Source organism: Trachypithecus francoisi, unplaced genomic scaffold (assembly GCF_009764315.1).
Source record: "Trachypithecus francoisi isolate TF-2019V2 unplaced genomic scaffold, Tfra_2.0 Lachesis_group13, whole genome shotgun sequence".
NCBI lineage: Eukaryota > Metazoa > Chordata > Mammalia > Primates > Cercopithecidae > Trachypithecus > Trachypithecus francoisi.
The window spans coordinates 77,540,802-77,559,976 of record NW_022681458.1 but is presented as its reverse complement, the minus strand read 5'-3'; the positions used below and the strand labels follow the sequence as shown (position 1 = coordinate 77,559,976).

General features: G+C 36.9%; 1 protein-coding gene across 2 annotated transcripts in view; it reads right to left on the bottom strand.

The window, feature by feature from the left end:
- Nucleotides 1-19,175, bottom strand: part of SLC38A11 (solute carrier family 38 member 11) — a 58,311-nt gene that overhangs the window by 16,101 nt on the left and 23,035 nt on the right. For both annotated transcript variants that reach the window (XM_033231271.1, XM_033231272.1), the window contains exons 8-9: nt 3,085-3,155; nt 2,293-2,454 (exon numbers count right to left, since the gene is read on the bottom strand). In XM_033231271.1, coding sequence (XP_033087162.1) covers nt 2,293-2,454; nt 3,085-3,155 — 233 coding nt within the window. The remainder of the gene's footprint in view (nt 1-2,292; nt 2,455-3,084; nt 3,156-19,175) is intronic.

Genomic DNA, 19,175 nt, shown 5'->3' with positions numbered 1-19,175 from the left:
CTGGAGTGCAGTGGCCGGATCTCAGCTCACTGCAAGCTCCGCCTCCCGGGTTCACGCCATTCTCCTGCCTCAGCCTCCCGAGTAGCTGGGACTACAGGCGCCGCCACCACGCCCGGCTAGTTTTTGTATTTTTTAGTAGAGACGGGGTTTCACCATATTAGCCAGGATGGTCTGGATCTCCTGACCTCGTGATCCGCCCGTCTCGGCCTCCCAAAGTGCTGGGATTACAGGCTTGAAAGCTGAATATCCTAAATAGTTTGCCTCTTCCCAAGATTTACTTGAAGTGGCTCTCTCCCCTCCCCCCATCAACTAGAACAAATCTACATTACTTTAGAACATCCCTTTTGGGCAGGAGGGGATTAAAACACAAAGGTGGCAGAAACCTGCTTCAAGGTTGACTGAAAAGATTCCAGTACTCTAAGAAAAAAAGACTGAAGTTCCCCGTTCACTAACCTCCACTAAAAAAAATGAGCCCTACCATCTTTCCAATAGAAATGTCAGGGAGAATCTTGAGTTCCCACTGCCTCACAAGCTGAAATTTATCTACTGAAAGAGGTTAGAAAAGAAGAATGCAGTATACACAAATTAGACTAGATTTACCCAAGGAGAGGTGGCCTGGAGGTACAATGTCAGCTTATTGCAGCCTGAATCTAACTATATTTTAAACAATTACAGCTAGGGGGAAAATGACATCAAACATCTGTCAGCTTTGTTTTATAAAGATGTAATTATATCTGAGCAATTACCACTGATAAAAGCTCCAGGAAGATATAACTAACAAAAAAGGTTTATGTCTTACAGAAAAGGCATTTAAAAACAAAGGTCCTGTACGGACCAGAGCCCACAGGCCATTTGCATTGGCAAACTATGTAGCAATAGTGATACATGGCAATGCTTTGGAACACAATTCTTATCAGAACTTTCAAGGTCACTTTGTTACTGCACTCTAGTGGCACATGCATGTATTATATTTTTGACTGCATTTGAATTTTGTTAATCATTATTTTTTGAAGTCATCTTCCTTCATTTCCTGAGAAATATTTGCCTAAAATCACAGTGATCTATAACCTCTGTTCAGAATAAGGCAGCCATCCTCCCAAGAGCACCCAAGTTTTCAGAAAACTAAGCTAATGGGAGCTAGAGGCAAAGGGACAACTTTCAGAGGGTCATGGTTGACCAAAATAGGGGAGGCAGAAAGAGGATGGAAAGAAAACTGAATCTGAGAGTCAGAAGACTTGTTTTCTGGTTTGTCACCAGCCAGCATGAGCGAGTTACTTCATCTCTTTGTGTTTTAATCAGGGGGTAGAACTAGTTATTCCACTTCCCTTCAAAGGGTTATTTGAAGGTCAATGAGATAATAGACCTGCAAGACTTGTGAAATATGTGAATTGCAGCCTATTGCTGGACTGTCCTGAATATTATACTACATTGATGATTGAATGTAAGGGTCAAGGGAAGTAGAAGAGAGGACTGCTCAGTTGTTGGGCCTGGGTGAATGCAAAAAAAGAGAGAAATATCTTTGGAGGGAGGAAGAAAAGGTCTGGTTTTAAGGGAAACATAATGTTTTGTGATTAAAACAAATACAGAACAACTGAGTAGAAATGTCCTACAGGCAGCAGGTTGGAGACAAAAAGAAAGGTCTGGGTTAGAGTCAAAACAATGAAAATATCTGGAAAATTGTTTGAGAGAAGAGCAAACAATAGGAAGGTCTGGGTTAGAGTTAAAACAATGAAAATATCTGGAAATTGTTTGAGAGAAGAGCAAACAATATGCTTGAGACTTTTATCTGGGTGGTGTGGGATGGAGTGGAGTGGGAGATTAGAGAAGGTACAGAAAAAGAAAAGAGAGAAAAAAATTAACAGAGAGAAAGAATAACAATGATAATATAGTAATACTTTTTCCTCTAAGGGAGGAAAATTTGAGCAAAGAAAGGAAGTTCAGTATTGGTAAGTGATTCAGAGAGATTCAGGAGAATCCAAATCGAGGTTGTTTGAAGATTGGGAGGCCACTGCTACCTTTGAAAATGAAGCTGCAGTGGAGGACAGCCAAAAGTCATGTCCTGGGAAGTGACAGTGTGTGGAAGGAGAGAGTATGGGCTACAGAACTAAATTGAGCAGTTTAAAAAGGTAAAAATTTGGAAATAGACAGGAGGGGGCAGGAGGATAGAGAGAATGGGTGGAAGAGAGTAATCTTGAAAATAGAACACTGGGCATACCTGTACAATAAGGAGTAGAACATTGGGTATACAGGTACCAATGCACATCAACACTATAACTGAATCTCTCACTTTACCTTGGGTGAAGCCAGTAAATGTCAAGTATCCACATGTAGCAAAGAATATACAGATAAATACAGAAATCACGATGGACATATGGATAAGGCGGGACCACTTAGCTACTGTGGGTTCTTCTAAAGAACTGTAAACTAAGAAGGAGTTATGGTGGCAAATAAATGCTGCAATACAAAAAAAAAAAAGGCATTATTAAAGCAAGCATCAGGGTTTTCTTTTTTAGTTCTCAAATTCAGAGACATGTACTACTTTAGATGCCAATGAACTGCAGTTTAAATATACAAATTTATCAATATGTCAGCAAATAATTTTTCTAATAGTTCTAGAAATGAGACCATTCACATCAGGCTTATATGGTCTTTTCACGTCACTCTGGATATAAACCAGGCCAGTCCGACCTTCTCTCCCATTTTCCTTTTCCTAATGACCCTTCCCATCTTAAGGAAAATCTAAATACCATCATTTTCATTCTGTGGCTTCCTTTGCCATTTGGGACATAATAAAGGGTTTGAAGAAGTCCATAACACTTGCTAGTCTTCCAAGTTAAGAAACAAGATGACTGTAATGAGTTTTCTGCATGAGAAATAGATTTCTTCAAATTGAAGCAAATTTCAGTGATGAGTGAGAAAAGTTTGAGCCTAATTTTATATTGGCACAAACTAGATCATATGCTGCTAATAGGAAGTCTAAAACTTAGGACATCTGCTATCCAGACATAAATATGAAACATAGCACTTTTTTCATGGAATAGAGAACTCCACATTGAGAAAGGGCCTTTGAAACCAAATACTCACCAAAAGACATAACCCCGACCGCTTGAATGGCATTGGGCTTTGCAAATACCCAAGCATCTTCTGTTTTTGGTCTAGAAGGAAAATCAGTTAACTTGATAAATTATTAAATAAATTCAAGCATAAGTATATCAGATAACAAGAAATAGTATCACAAATATAAACTGAGTGTCTTTAAGCCAGAAATTAATAAGGGGCTCCCATTAATCTTATGTAACCATGAATAAATTTCCCAGGAGCATGAGTGTTATCTCTTAACCCCAGTCCTCTAAAATGTATGTCAAATACTTGGACAGATTCTATTTTTACATATGTAAAATATCCAGACTCTGTAATTTTGTGAATTTGTTTATTTGCTCATCAATTTAACAGAAAGCACTGATTATACACCCACCAGTTAAGCTACTTTTTGAGGGAGATACAAAAATTAATAATGTCCAGTTACTGCTGTTCATTCCCCCCTTATTTTTTTCAGGCTTAACCTATCCAAGAAAAATTTAGTTGGCACTAAAATTTATTGAGGGAGGTAAACATGAACTAATACTAATTGAGGATGTACTATCTTCTAGCAACTCTACTGTGTTATCTCATTTAATTTTCACAATAACACTTAAGAATTATTATCACCATTTAACACATGAAGAAAATCAAGCTCTGGATGGTGATATAATTTGCCAAGCTTCCACAAATAATGAGTGAAGAAGCTGAGATTTATCTTCTTGATTTATTCACTGCCATATTTTTTCCGGGCTGTACCATCTGACAGTGGCCTCAAATTCCCACCTGTAGATGTATTTCTCAAGGGTATTTTGGAAATATATGCACTTTAAACAGCTTGAAACAGGCTACATCCTAGTGGAATTAAAATATTTGATATTGGCAGTGATCGGTGTACCTGGCTAACACACCCTGAGTAATGATGAACAGCATTGTTCTTCTGGCCTCTTTCCACTTATTAGCTGTGTGATTTTAGGCAAGTTACATGACTTCTCTGTGCTTCAATTTCAACATCTATAAATTGAGGATAATTGTAGTATCTAACTCATTAAGTCACTGTGTAGATTAAATGAGATAAAATATGTAAAACTTCTGGAAGAGAGTTTATCACATAGCATGTGTTCAATAAACAGTCATTAGTATTAATATTATTATCCAGCATTATTAATAAAGGTAACAAAAAGTCTAAAAGTATGATCAACTTCCTTGGGAAGGGAAGGCTTGAGTGAGACTCAGAACAATGCATGAAGAATGGAACAGGGAGATTCCTAGGAAGCATGAAAAGGCACTGGGTGTTTTCAATAAAAAACAGGAATTCATTCTAAAGATGAAGACCCATCTATTTCATAAGTTTATTCATTCTCTATGTAAAGAAGGTACACACAAAAAAATCTTGCTTGTTGTCCACACTTTGTGGGATTTATGCATTATGTTATCTTTTTTCCCATAAGCAGTTGCAGACACAAAGAAACTTTACAGAAAGGCTGGCCTGTAAGGGTAGGCCACGGATTGTTACAAGACTTGCTCCAATTCCCAGTTTTGGGAGTGGGAGCTACTGCCACCTGCTGCCTCCACTACTCTAAATGCAGTTGACATTAAAAGCAGCATAACCTGTTAAATTCCAACGTTAATGTGAAAAAAATACATATTTTGTACATGATCCTTAGAAAATGATTTAGATCAGGCAGCTCTAACAGTTGTAGAAACTTGAGGCTTCTCTAACTTTACAATATGTTTTAAATGGTATGCTTTCCCTCTTATGGTTTTTGCACTTGGAAAATATTCCCTCTTACTCCCCAACCCCAGTACAGATTGTGGTGGTGTCCTACTTTTTAAATCTTATATTAGTAATAAAATGTAGAAGTTTAGTTTTCATTTTTTCTCTTCCATTTAAATTTTTTCCCTAGGTCCATATGGTTCCTTGGGTATATTCCCAGAGTGTGAAACAATACCTAGAGATAATTTTGGATTTTCTCTGTTCATCATAATGATGATGGTTTTATAAGATGGAAAGTGCCAAAAAAGATGTTACAGATAGGAAAATGCATATGTCTAAATCTAGGGAAAGAGAAGGAAACAGATATTGAGTATGGCTTTCCAATCATTTATAAAATAGCCTACGATTGAGTTCCAGATACAACCAGTTGTACAGGAAAAAAAAAAAGAGAGAGAGAGAGAGAGAAGAAAGTTCTTGGGTATATTTTATGAGATTGCTGAAACTTTGAAACTCAACCTGGATGAAAACATAAAGTTATAGACCTTTTGACTTTAAAATGTAAATGTTGAAATATGAAATAAAATGTTTTCAAATGCCATCAAGCAATTTATAAGATAAGGAATTATGACTATGAATTTTTTTTCAATAAATGCAAGGGGAGTTTAATAACAAAATATTATTATAATCAATATTTATTAATAGCTGTTATATTAATAGATATTAGTGTAATTTACCACATTAACAGATTAATGAAGGAAAGAAGCTTATGACCATTTCAAAATATTAGAAAAGCATACAACTCAGTATTTATTTTGAAAAACATGCTGAGCAAACTAATAATAAAATAGAACTTCCTTTACTGGATAAGGAATGTCCACCAAATCCTACAGCAAATGACATACTTAAAAGTGAAAAGTTAGAAATATTCCACTTAAGGGATGAAATCAGATAGGATGTTCAATATCACTGCATTCAGAATATATTATTGATATTCCTAGCTAATTCAATAAAATAAGTGATGTGTAATCATTGAAAAGATTGTGTAAATTATTTGTACACAATATAATTATGCATATGGAAAATAAGCATATTCAGCAAGGTTACTGGATACAAGTTCAATACACACAAAACATCAAGTGGGTTGATGTACACTAACAACAACCAAATAAAATGTTTTTTAAAGTGTCATTGACAACAAAAACACTAAATACTTTAAAAGATGTGCATGATGTTAATGTCACGTTAAACTTTTATTTAAAGACACAAATAAATGGAGAAATATACCATATCCATACATACAAATGGGAAGACTCAATATCATATAAACATCAGTTTACCCCAAATTAATTTTTAAATTCAAATATAATAAAATACAGAAAAAAAGAAATCAAAGAATAAAATACAATATTGAGGCTGGGCATGATGGCTCACGCCTGAAATCCCTGCACTTTGGGAGGCCGAGGCAGAAGGATTGCTTTGAGTTCAAGACTGGCCTGGGCAACCCAGGGAGATCCAGGCTCTACAAAAAATAAAAACATTAGCCAGGCATGATGGTGTGTGCCTATACACCCAACTACTTGAGAAGCTGTGATGGGAGAATCACTTGAGCTTAGAAGGTTGAGGCTGCAGTGAGCCATGATCACCCCACTGCAGTCTAGCTTGGTCAATAGAGTAAGACCCTGCCTCAAAATAAATAAAATAAAATAAACAAAATATTGAAGGAGGAAAAGAAATTCAAAACTCAAAAAAATCTATAATATTAAAAATATAATAAAGTTAAAGATAATAAAACCAATGGAAGGTAAATATAAAACATCCATATGATAAAATTATTTATATACACATTTAAAAATATACAGGTAAGCTAAAAGCTGGAAGATGACATTGGTCATGCATATACAGTTGTCCCTTGGTACATGGGAGGGATTGTTTCCAGGACCCTCCGATGGATATCAAAAGCCATGGATGCTCAAGTCCCTGATATAAAATGGTTTAATACTTGCATATAACCTAAGCACATCCTTCCATATAATTTAAATTATCTCTAGATTGCTTACAATATCCAATACAGTGTAAATTCTATGTAAATAGTTGTCATACTTTATTTTAAAATTTGTATCATTGTTATTGTCATATTGTTATTTTTATTTTTTTTCCAATATTTTGTCCACAGTTGGTTGTGTCTGCACATGCAGAAGCTGTGAATACAGAGGGCTGTGATCAAGAAATAGTATACAGTGTATACACAGTACTCCCCTCTTATCTATAGGGTATATGTTCCAAGATATAACCTTGCAAGGTATCCTATTTACAGCCTAGCATATGCCCCCTGCCCAAATGAAATAACTTTCTGAGGCCAGGTGTGGTGGCTCACATCCGTAATCCCAGCACTTTGGGAGACCGAGGGAGGTGGGTCACAAGGTCAGGAGTTTGAGATCCGCCTGACCAACATGGTGAAATCCTGTCTCTACTAAAAATACAAAAATTAGCTGGGCGTGGTGGTGTGTACCTGTAATCCCAGCTACTCAGGAGACTGAGGCAGGAAAATAGCTTGAACCTGGGAGGTGGGGGTTGCAATGAACAGAGACTGTGCCCCACTGCACTCCACTCCAGCCTGGGTGACAGAGTTAGACTCCGTCTAAAAAGAAAGGAAGGAAGGAAGGAAGGAAGGAAGGAAGGAGGGAAGGGAGAGAAGGATGGAACTTCCCTAAGGCAGAAAATATATTTTAAATAAAATGTTTGAATTTTAATTAAACCCCCATGCAAATTAATAATCAAAAGTTAAACTTGGACACCCAGTTAAACATGTGTAGATGGGCCACATAAGTTTATCTTTTCTCTTTTCTGAGACCCCACTAAAATGCTACTAAAGAAATTTAAAAGAGGAATAAATTCATGAGGGAAAGGATAGTGGAAGAAGAGACATCCAAGGAGAAGACACTCTGTGGAAAGGAAACTGGATACTTCTGTAGTGAAGATGTTGCAGCCGTGTAGAGGGAGCTCATGATGAGAAAGACGTGATTCACTTTACAAAACCCCTGTATGTGCAGGACTCAGAGATACCAGAAAGCGACCGAGAATGCTCCAACAAAAGGAGAAAGGAAAGAAAATGGAAGAGCTGGGATCATGGATAGAGGGTATACAACACAAAAAGGAGGTAAAAGGAAGTCCTAGGAGGATCGTGGGGGAGCAAAGTGAGAAAGCAATCTGCCTAGAATGGAGGGCAGAACAGAAGGCTCTGGGATGGAGATTTTCAGGAAAAATAATAAAATTAATAGATTATATGTTTCAGCATCTGGAAAAGAAGTAACAAAAATGACCAAATTTAAAAGCTAAACTGAATATCCAGATAAACACAAAACTGAAATCAAGTGGTATTTGTAGAGAAAACAAAGGGAAAAGTGTACAAGAAGAGAAACATAAACTGTATTTTAAAAGTTGTGGTATTCTCCATGTATGTAAGAAGAGGAAGGATAGCTTGAGAGAGCTAAATCTTCATCTACTGTAAGAGAAGATAATAGTGAGACACCAAAAAAGGCACTTAGAATCACATTACTTAGAAATAGAGATGTGAATGCCAAGAGATAAGGCTTAAAGGGTTGAAATAAAACAGGTTTTGGTAGGAGGCTACTCTATTTCATTAAAAGTCATTTGTAATCTTTGGCTTTATAAAATCAGTTTAATAAATTTTCTTTTCTTTTCTTTTACTTTATTTGTGAGACAGGATCTCACTGTAACCCCAGGCTGGAGAGCAGTGGTGTGATCATAGCTCACTGCAGCCTCAAACTCCTAGCCTCAAGAGATCTGCCAGCCTCTGCCTCCCAAGTAAGCTAGGACTATAGGTGCATGTCACCACACTTGGCTATATTTTTAATTTTAATTTTTTTTTTTTTTGCAGAGGTGGGGGTCTTGCTATGTTGTCCAGGCTGGTCTTGAACCATTGGTCTGAGGGATCCTCCTGCTTTGGCCTCCCACAGTGCTGAGATTACAGGTGTGATCCCTTGCCTGGCCTGTGAATGTATTCTTTTGAGAAAAATAAATACATTGAATAAATGCAAATAAAAACAACATTGAGAAGAAGCAGAATTCCTTATAATACCTTAGAAAGCTTTAAAAAGATCTAGGCAAATAATGAAAGTTACTGTAAAATTTAGATCATTTTAACAGCAGTGATTCAAGTGTTTCAAAATATTTTAGTACTAACAAAAATAGGAACTGGCTTATAGCAGTTCGTAGCCTTAGAACAGCAAACACTTTTAAAATTAATTGCTTCCCTTACCCTGGAAAATCTAAACGAATGCTTCATTATATATTTTTAATAAACCGTTTGTGTTTATGGGGCTTGCGGTAGGAGATGGAGAGCTTTGGGGAGTTAAATTCATTTTGCAATATTGTCTCAGTTCGGATTCTTGCATTCTGAAATTTTAGCCTGGTTTTTAACAGGTGAATAACAATAAGGCAATGTAGTAGGAAGCAAGTCCTATCAAAGGGAGCTCCAGTCTCTGCAGACTGATAAAAAAGAGCCTCAGAACTTAAACCTCTGGATCAGGAGAATCAAAAAACATCATGCCTCTCTATGCTACCTGCCCAACCTCTTTCAGTTAAACAGAGGCGCTTTCAAATATACAATTCCAGCAGAGCCTGCATTTTTGTTGTAAGAGCCTCATGTATTAGCCTTTTTAGCCAGACACATCTGGGAGTTAAGTGCTTTGGATGACACAAAACAAAGGCTCCATGTTGCCTGTCACACCACAAGCTATTAATGACAAGCAAATCTGACCACTTCCGCCAGCTCCTGCATCCAGTGAAAGCTCTTGTCACTTCCTCATTCTCAGCTCACTTATATTCTGATTCTGTTCTATAGACAACCATGGTTTACATTAATATATAAAGCTGTTCAGGAAAATTATTCTTAGGAATCACTCTGAATATTAAAACTGATTCATTTAAACACACACACACACACACACACACACACACACACAAATGGGAAAACCAGTCTATGCTTTTGGATTGGAAGAATCAATATCATTAAAATGACTATACTACCCAAAACAATCTACAGATTCAACACTATTCCTATCCAACATCATTTTTCAAATTTAGAAAAAAAAATTCTGAAATTCATATGGAATGAGAAAAGCCCCATTAGCTAAAACAACCCTGAGTAAAAAGAACAAAGCCAGAGGCATCACATTATCTGACTTCAAACTATACTATGAGGCTACAGTAACCAAAGAAGCATCGTACTAGTATACAGACACATAGACCAGTGGAACAGAATAGAGAATCCAGAAATAAAGCCACACACCTACAACCATCTGGTCTTTGACAAAGTCGGCAAAAATAAGCAATGGGGAGAGGATTCCCTATCCAATAAGTGGTGCTGAGATAACTGGCTAACCACATGCAGAAGAATGAAACTGGACCCCTACCTTTTTCCATACACAAAAATTAACTTGAGATGGATTAAATATTTAAATGTAAAAACTCAAACTATAAAAATCCTAAAGAAAACCTAGGAAATACGCTTTCCGACATTGGCCTTGGCAAAGAATTTATGGCTAAGTCCTCAAAAGCAATCACAACAAAAACAAAGACTGACAAGTGGGACCTAATTAAACTAAAAAGCTTCTGCACAGCAAAAGATACTATCAACAGAATAAACAGACAACCTACAGAATGAGAGAAGATATTTACAAACTATGTATATGACAAAGTTCCAATATCCAGAATCCGTAAGGAACTTAATTCGACAAGCAAAAACCAAATAACTCCATTAAAAGGTGGGAAAAGGACATGAACAGACATTTTTCAAAAGAAGACATACAAACAGCCGATGAACATATGAAGAAATGCTCAACATCATTAATTATCCGAGAAATGCAAATCAAAACCACAATGAGATACCATTGCACACTAGTAGAAATAGCTATAATTAAAAAGTAAAAACAAACAAACAAAAAAAAAAACAGATGCTTCCCGCCTGGTCAACGTAACTGGGACCCCATCTCTACAAAAATAAAAAAATTAGCCATGCGTGGTGGCACACACTTATAGTCCCAGCTACTTAGGGGGCTGAGGTAGGAGGATTGCTTGAGCCTAGAAGGTCAAAGTTGCAGTGAGCCATGATTGCACCACCGCACTACAGCCTGGATGACAGAGCAAGACCCTGTCTTGAAAAATAAAAAATAACAAACGTTAGTGGGGCTGTGGAGAAAAGGGAACACTTATACACTATTGGTGGGAATGTGAATTAGTTCAGCCATGGTGGAAAGCAGTTTGGAGATATTTCAAATAAATTAAAACAGAACTACCATTCGGCCAAGGAGTTCCATTACTGGGTACATACCCAGAGGAAAATAAATCACTCTACAAAAAAGTTGCATGTACTTGTATGTTCACCACAGCAGTACTCGTAATAGCCAAGATGTAAAATCAATCCAGGTGCCCATCAACATTGGATTACATAAAGAAAATATGGTACATATACACCATGGAATCCTATGCAGCCATAAAAAAGAATGAAATCATGTCCTTTGCAGCAACATAGGTGCAGCTGGAGGCCATTATCCTAAGCAAATTAACACAGGAACAGAAAAGCAAATGCCACATGTTCTCACTTATAAGTAGGAGCTAAACATTGGGTACACGTGGATATAAAGATAGGAACAACAGACACTGGAACTGGGAACACAGACTACTAAAGAGGGGAAAGAAGGAGGGGCAAAGGTTGAAAAGCTACCCATTGGGTAATGTGCTCACTACCACAGTAATGACGGGATCATTTGTACAGGTGACTGGATCACTTGTACTCCAAACCTCAGTGTCATCCAATAAACCCATGTAACCAACCTACACATGTACCCCCTGAATATAAAATAAAAGTTGAAATTATTTAAAAAGTATATATTCTAATTAGTTCTGTACATCCTGTAAGAAAACCTTGAAGCAAATCTTTTCTAATTAAAAAAGACAATGGATCAAATTTTCATTAAACCTTAAAAATAAATTTATTAAAAAACTGATTTCTAGTTAAAATTTACATAAAACTTTATGCTTTTTTTACTGAAATATACATTTTTAAAATATGAATCGCATAAAAAGCTAGCACAGCTTGGCACCATAAACATCACAAATACTTCATTTTTGCCATTTGGGACACCAGTCTCTTTTAATTCTTATTCTGTCACCTACTGGGTGGTCTCTAATTCTTCTGTTAACACTTAAAAATTGGTGTTAACTGTGTTTACCTCTGTGGGTTTGGATTAAAAGGGCAGAGTATAGGTGGGAGGGGGCAGGATTTCACTTTTTTAATATAATGAAAACTTGTGAGAATTATGGGTGTTGCTTTGGTTCTTTGTTGTGCTTTTTCACAAAACAGAATTAAAATATCACGTGAATTTAAATTAAAAATAAATGTAATTTCAGATGTGATGACCACATAATTCTCTGTCATTGGGGTTCTACTTGGATTGTGCCTCTCTTCACCTTATATGCAGTCCCTGTACAGTTTTGTCCACATATCCTCTCCAAAATCCAGACTTGCATTTTCAAAAGGTTGGGTGACTTCTACTCCTCTTCCCACAAGGATTCCACAAAATGAGAATATATTTAAAATATACTATATATTTTTTTCAGATCATCTTTCCTTCATATCCTGGTAAATCACGTTAAAAAAGGTAGACCCCTGTATGTCTCTCTAGCAGCATATTCATAATTCTATTAAGTAGTCCACTGAGGTTATCTTTTATGTAACCTTTGCCCCACCACACATTCTAATAAGCTGTAAAGAGGTCTTCAGAAAAGGAGTGTGATATATTGGTCTTCATAGCCCCAGTACCTAGAAGAGTGACTTACCCAGTAGACACTTAATAAGTGTTAGTTTGCTGGCAGACTCTTCTATTTTCCTCCTTTGGCAGTGAGTTCTGGGCCATCTACCCATACAGTTCTCCAAGCTGGAAACTTTGGCATCACCCTAGGTAACTCCCATACCCTTAGTGCCTTCATTCAATCAGTCACTAAGTTCTCCTGATTTTATCAGTTTAAAATTACTTGAGCTTCCCCTCTTCTTCATTACCAGTCTTATCCTTATATCATTTCCACTGGCAAATGGAATCTTTTTGCCTGGATGCTTGGCTTGCTATAGATAGTCTCCTTCCAGGTCTTTATATTCCCATCTGTCCTCGCCTCCACTGCAAGAGAAGTCCAATTAAAATTGAGACTCGATCTAGTTACTCACCTGTATAAGAACTTTCAATGCCCCATTAACTAAAGAATAAATCCAAGTTTCTCACCACCACATGTAAAGCTTTCCTTCATCTTGGTTTCTGCCAAACTCTCTAGGCTCATTTCCTTTTATGCACTGGTACAGCTTTCAGCTCAGAATCACCAAAACGCTAGTTACTTTCTAAATACAGAAGCTGTATAGCTTGTGGTGATAGGGAAGTCAGGATCAGTGGGTGCTATGGTTTGAATGTTTGCATCCCCTCTAAAATTAAGGTTGAAACTTAATCCCCAGTGAAACAATATTAAGAGGTGGGGCCTTTAGGAGGTAATTGGGCAATTAGGGCAGAGCCCTCATAGATGAGATTAGAACCCTTATAAAAGTGCTTGAGGAAGTGAGTTCAGCCTCTTTTTGTTCTTCCATCCCTTCCTTCACGGGAGGATGTAGCATTTGTCCCCTCCAGAGGAAGCAGAGTTCAAGGTGTCATCTTGGGAGCAGAAAGAGCAGCTCTCACCAGATACCAAATGCCAGTGCCTTGATCGTGGACTTCCCAGCCTCCAGAACCGTGACAAACAAATTTCTATTCTTTATAAATTACCCAGTCTGTGGTATTTTTTTACTGTAGCATACAAAGACTGAGTAAGTACAGAACCACTTTCAGCAGTTTTTCAAAAGAGATAATATGGAGATATGACACTTGTTAAAACTATGATAAAATGCATTTGAGAAACAATGTGAAAAACAGAGTTTTGGAGAAAATTATCAAATGAGGGCCTTTATTTTTATGTGGTAGCTCCCCCAGCCAATGGCAAAATAACCCTCTTCTCCAAGTTCTTCCTAGTGTTAGAACTTCAAACTCCGTCTGCTGTTATATGTATCCCATCTCTGGTTCACACATATTTCTGCCTACAGTATCTTCTAACCCGTCCCTACCAACTTCCCGTCCCCCATGTCCCTTTTTGACTCAACTTATGCCTGTTTACTTTTTAAAGCAAAAAGCCACGTATTTTCTTATCCTGAAATATTACCTTCCTGCACAGGTTGGGCTAAGGGTCCTTCCTCTGTTTCCATAGCACTTACTCATAATTCTATTACTTATTATATTGAGATTGTCTTTCATAAGTTTGTTCCACAAACTATAGGGATTGAGGTCAAGGACTGTGCTTTCTTCATCTGATAGTCCCAGTACCTGGAAGAGTGACTGGCATCAGTTTTACATTTAATAAAATGTTATTGGTTCAAAGAACAGGTTCATCCATTTATGGATGGATTCCATTTATAAAATAACTAACGGTGAGTGAAATAAGTACTTAATATTGAGCAGCCTAGGCTGTTCCTCCAGTTCCACTAACACAGGGACTGGACTAATCCTCCCTGAGCACATATTATCTTGCAAATATCTTTCCTATTTTTATGTAGACTCAGATAAAGCAATAGTTCTATGCATTCTTTCATGTAGGCAATCTTCCTGGTAAAACATACCAATAGTTCTAACAGTGAGTGCTGCAGAGCCTGGAGTCAAATGGTGTTTTAGCAAATTGGTTAGCAAATGTTACTAGCATCAAAGTAGCCTTAGGCAAATTTTCTTTGACAGTGTTTGTATGAAATTTTTATTTGTCTCAAGACAATGTTTTCTTGTCTGATTACTTCAAAATTTTTGTCAGTTAAATCCCAAGTTGAATGAACTAAAACCAGAAGGCACATGGATTCATTCATGCATCCAATTGATGATTCAGCAATTCTTGGCTGAATTCTAATTCTTTGTTAGGCACTTTGCTGAGTAATGGGTATATAGTGTGAACAAAGCAAATGTAATCTCCCTTTTCATAGTGCTTACAATATAGTGAGAGACAGAAAATACACATAGAAGAAAACACACAGAATATAACTAAAGATAATTTAACAAATACATTATTATTTTATTTCTATGTGTAGATCCTTCTCACTTCCTATGGTGAGACCAATAGGAAATTTAACCAACCAGAATATTCATGTTGTGAACCTACTCCTATTTACCGCACTCTCTGATAATCATCTCATCTTTGAAAAAATATAGGTTATCAGGCATGAATACTCAAATTCCCTTCACTGATCTTTAGAATGTGTTCACAATTTACTCCTTATATTCTTATCCTATTGTTTCAAAAGGACAGTTATTATTTTAACTGCTCTCCAAGATCACCCTAACTGTATCCAAAAGTCTAGCCTTTCATCATTTCATGGAGGACTTTGGGTTCTATGTTTTGGCTTAGTCTATGTCACATGTCCAATATATTCCATGATAAAGATGGTACTTTTTTAGAGCTCTTACTCTCTCAAGCCACTGTTTCACCATGTTACTTTCATTCATAGATGTTCTTCATAAAAGAAGAAGAGAAGGGCAGGGAAGGGGGAAATTGGAGGAAGGATATTCCAAATTCACTTTCCTATCACTCACTTATATCTTAATTTTCTCTAACCTGGCTTCCACCCACATCATTTGATTGAAATTCCCATCACTGAAGTGGACATATGTAGTTTGCACCCTGCAATGGCTACTCCCCCTTCTGCTGGCATCACTGTCCTTTGGGACACCCTTTTCCCTATTTTTATTTCAAGTGCTTTAGTTGGGTTCATCCTATCCCTAGATCCAGGTGTGGGCATGTAACCTAAAGGCAAACAACTCAATATAGGCCATGATGATAGGGTCTATAATCCTCATATATCTTTGTTAGAGCCAATCAGAACTAATTCTGTGAGTGAGGTTGTAGGTACCTTAAAAGAGAAAATTCTTTCTCTTTCTATGGATTTGAACTGGAATTGATGTAGGTTGAGATTGCTGCCACCATCTTGTCAGGGAGAAAAGCTTTCAGAAACTAGAGTCAAAACAGGAAGTACAAGCAAGAGATGGTAAAAGAGAGACGATGTCTGATTTCATTAATTGAGCTCTTAAATCCAAGCATACTAATAATCCTAATAATAGGACTAATCTTGAACTTACAGTTAAGGGAGTAAATTCTCTTTTGCTTCAACCAGTCAAGGTTCTGTGCTTGTTTACATTTGCAACATAAAGGATGACAATTTATACATCATCAAAAAATTCGGTGGCTCCACACCAAAAAGTTAGACCTCAATTTAACAACCAAACATTACAAGTAAAAGAACTAAAGAACCACGAGACAGTTAACCCCAAAGCTAGCAGAAGACAAGAAATAACCAAAATCAGAGCTGAACTGAAGGATTTGAGACACAAAAAACATTCAAAAGATCAATGAATCCAGGAGCTGGTTTTTTTAAAATTCAAAAAATAGATAGACAGCCAGCTAGACTAATAAAGATGAAAAGAGAGAAGATCCAAATAAATACAATTCAAAACGACAAGGGGAATATTACCACTGACCCCACAGAAATAAAATAACAATCAGAGAATATTATGAACACCTCCATGCACATAAACTAGAAACTGTAGAAGAAATGGATACATTCCTAGATACATACACCCTCCCAAGACTGAACCAGGAAGAAATTGAATCCCTGAAGAGACCAATAATGAGCTCTGAAATTGAATCAATAATAAATAGCCTACCAACAAAATAAGCCCAGGACTAGAGACATTCACAGCTGAATTCCACCAGATGTACAAAGAAGAGTTGGTACCTTCCTGCTGAAGCTGTTCCAAAAAACTGAGGAGGAGGGACTCCTTCCTAATTTACTCTATGAGACCAACATCATCCTGACACCAAAATCTGGCAGAGAAACAACATCAACAAAAAAAACTTCAGGCCAATATCTTTGGTGAACATCAATGCAAAAATACTCAACAAAATATTGACAAACCAAATCCAGTAGCACATCAGAATGTTTATCCACCACAATCAAGTAGGCTTTATCCCTGGGATGCAAGGTTGGTTCAATATATGCAAATCAGTAAATGTGATTCATCACATAAAGAGAACTAAAGACAAAAACGATATGATTATCTCAATAAACACCAAAAAGAGTTTTGATAAAATTCAACACCCCTTCACATTAAAAACTCTTAATAAACTAGGAATTGAAGGAACATACCTCAAAATAATAAAAGCCATCTGTGACTAAACCACAGCCAACATCATACTCAATGGGCAAAAGCTGGAAGCATTCCACTTGAAAACCAGCATAAGATAAGGATGCCCTGTCTCACCACTCCTATTCAACATAGTACTGGAAGTCCTGGCCAGAGCAATCAGGCAAGAGAAAGAAATAAAGGGCATGCAAATAGGTAGAGAGGAAGTCAAACTATCCTTATTTGCAAATGACATTATCCTATATCTAGAAAACCCCACAGTCTCAGCCAAAAAAAGATAAGCCGATAAACAACTTCAGCAAAGCCTCAGGATACAAAATCAATGTATAAAAATCACTAGCACTCCTATATACCAACAACAGTCAAGCAGAGTGCCAAATCAGGAAGGCAATCCCATTCACAACTGCCACACACACACAAAAATCAGAGATGATACAAACAAATGGAAAAGAAATTCCATGTTTATGGATAGGAAGAATCAATATCATTAAAATGGTCACATTGCCCAAGGCAATTTACAGATTCAATGTTATTCCTATTAAACTGCCAATGACATTCTTCACAGAACTAGAAAAAACTATTTTAAAATTCACATGGGACCAAAAAAAGCCTGAATAGCCAAGGCAATCCTAGGCAAAAAGAACAAAACCAGAGGCATCACGCTACCCAACTTCAAACTACACTAAAGGGCTACAGTAACCAAAACAGCATGGTTCTGATACAAAAACAAACACATAGATCAATGGAACAGAATAAAAAGCCCAGAATCAGGGTTGCACATCTACAACTATCTGATCTTTGACAAATCTGACAGAAACAAGCAATGGTGAAAGGACTCCTTATTCAATAAATGATACTGGGATAACTAGCTAGCCAAATGCAGAAGATCGAAACTGGACCCCTTTCTTATACCATATACAAAAATTAGCTCAAGATAGATTAAAGACTTAAATGTAACTCAAAACTATGAAATCCCTGGAAGACACCCTAGGCAATACCATTCCGGACATAGGAATGGGCAAATATTTCATGACGAAAATGCCAAAGGCAATTGCAACAAAAGCAAAAATTGACAAATAGGATCTACTTGACCTAAAGAGCATCTGCACAGCAAAAGAAACAATCAGCAAAGTGAACAGACAACCTATAGAATAGCAGTAAATTTCTGCAAACTATGCATCTGACAAAGGTCTAATACACAGCATCTTATAAGGAAGTTAAACAAATTTACAAGAAAAAAAAACCATTAAAAAGTAGGCAAAGGACATGAACACTCTTCAAAAGACATACATGTGACCAACATTCATATGAAAAAAACTCAGCATCAATGATCATTAGAGAAATGCAAATCAAAACCACAGCGACATATCATCTCACACCAGTCAGAATGGCTATTAATGGAAAAATCAAAAAAATGACAGCTGCTGGCAAGATTGCAGAGAAAAAGTAACACTATACACCATTGGTGGGAGTGTAAAATTAGTTCAACCATTGTGGAAGACAGTGTGGTGATTCCTCAAAGATCTGAAAAGCAGAGCTACCATTTGACCCATCTATCCCATTACTGAGTATATACCAAAAGAATATAAATTGTTTTCTCATAAAAACATGTAAATGTGTTATGTTCATTGCAGCACTAGTCACAATAGCAAAGACATAGAATCAACCTAAATGTCCATCAATGGCAGACTGGATAAAGAAAATGTGGTACATGTACACCATGGAATACTATGCAGCCATAAAAAAGATCATGTCCTCTGCAGGAACATGGATTGAGCTGGAAGCCATTATCCTTAGCAAACTAATGCAGGAAAAGAAAAGTAAAGAACATGTATTCTTACTTATAAGTGGGAGCTAAAAGATCACAACACATGGACACAGAGAGGGGAACAACACACACTGGGACTTATCAGAGGGTGGAAGTTGGGAGAAAGAACAAGATCAGGAAAGAAAACTAATGAGTACTATGCTTAATACCTAGACGATGAAATAATCGATCCAACACACCTCCATGATACAAATTTACCTATATAACAAACCTGCACACGTACCCGTGCCCTTAAAAGAAAAGTTCAGTAGCTAATATTTGTCAGAATGAATCATTTATT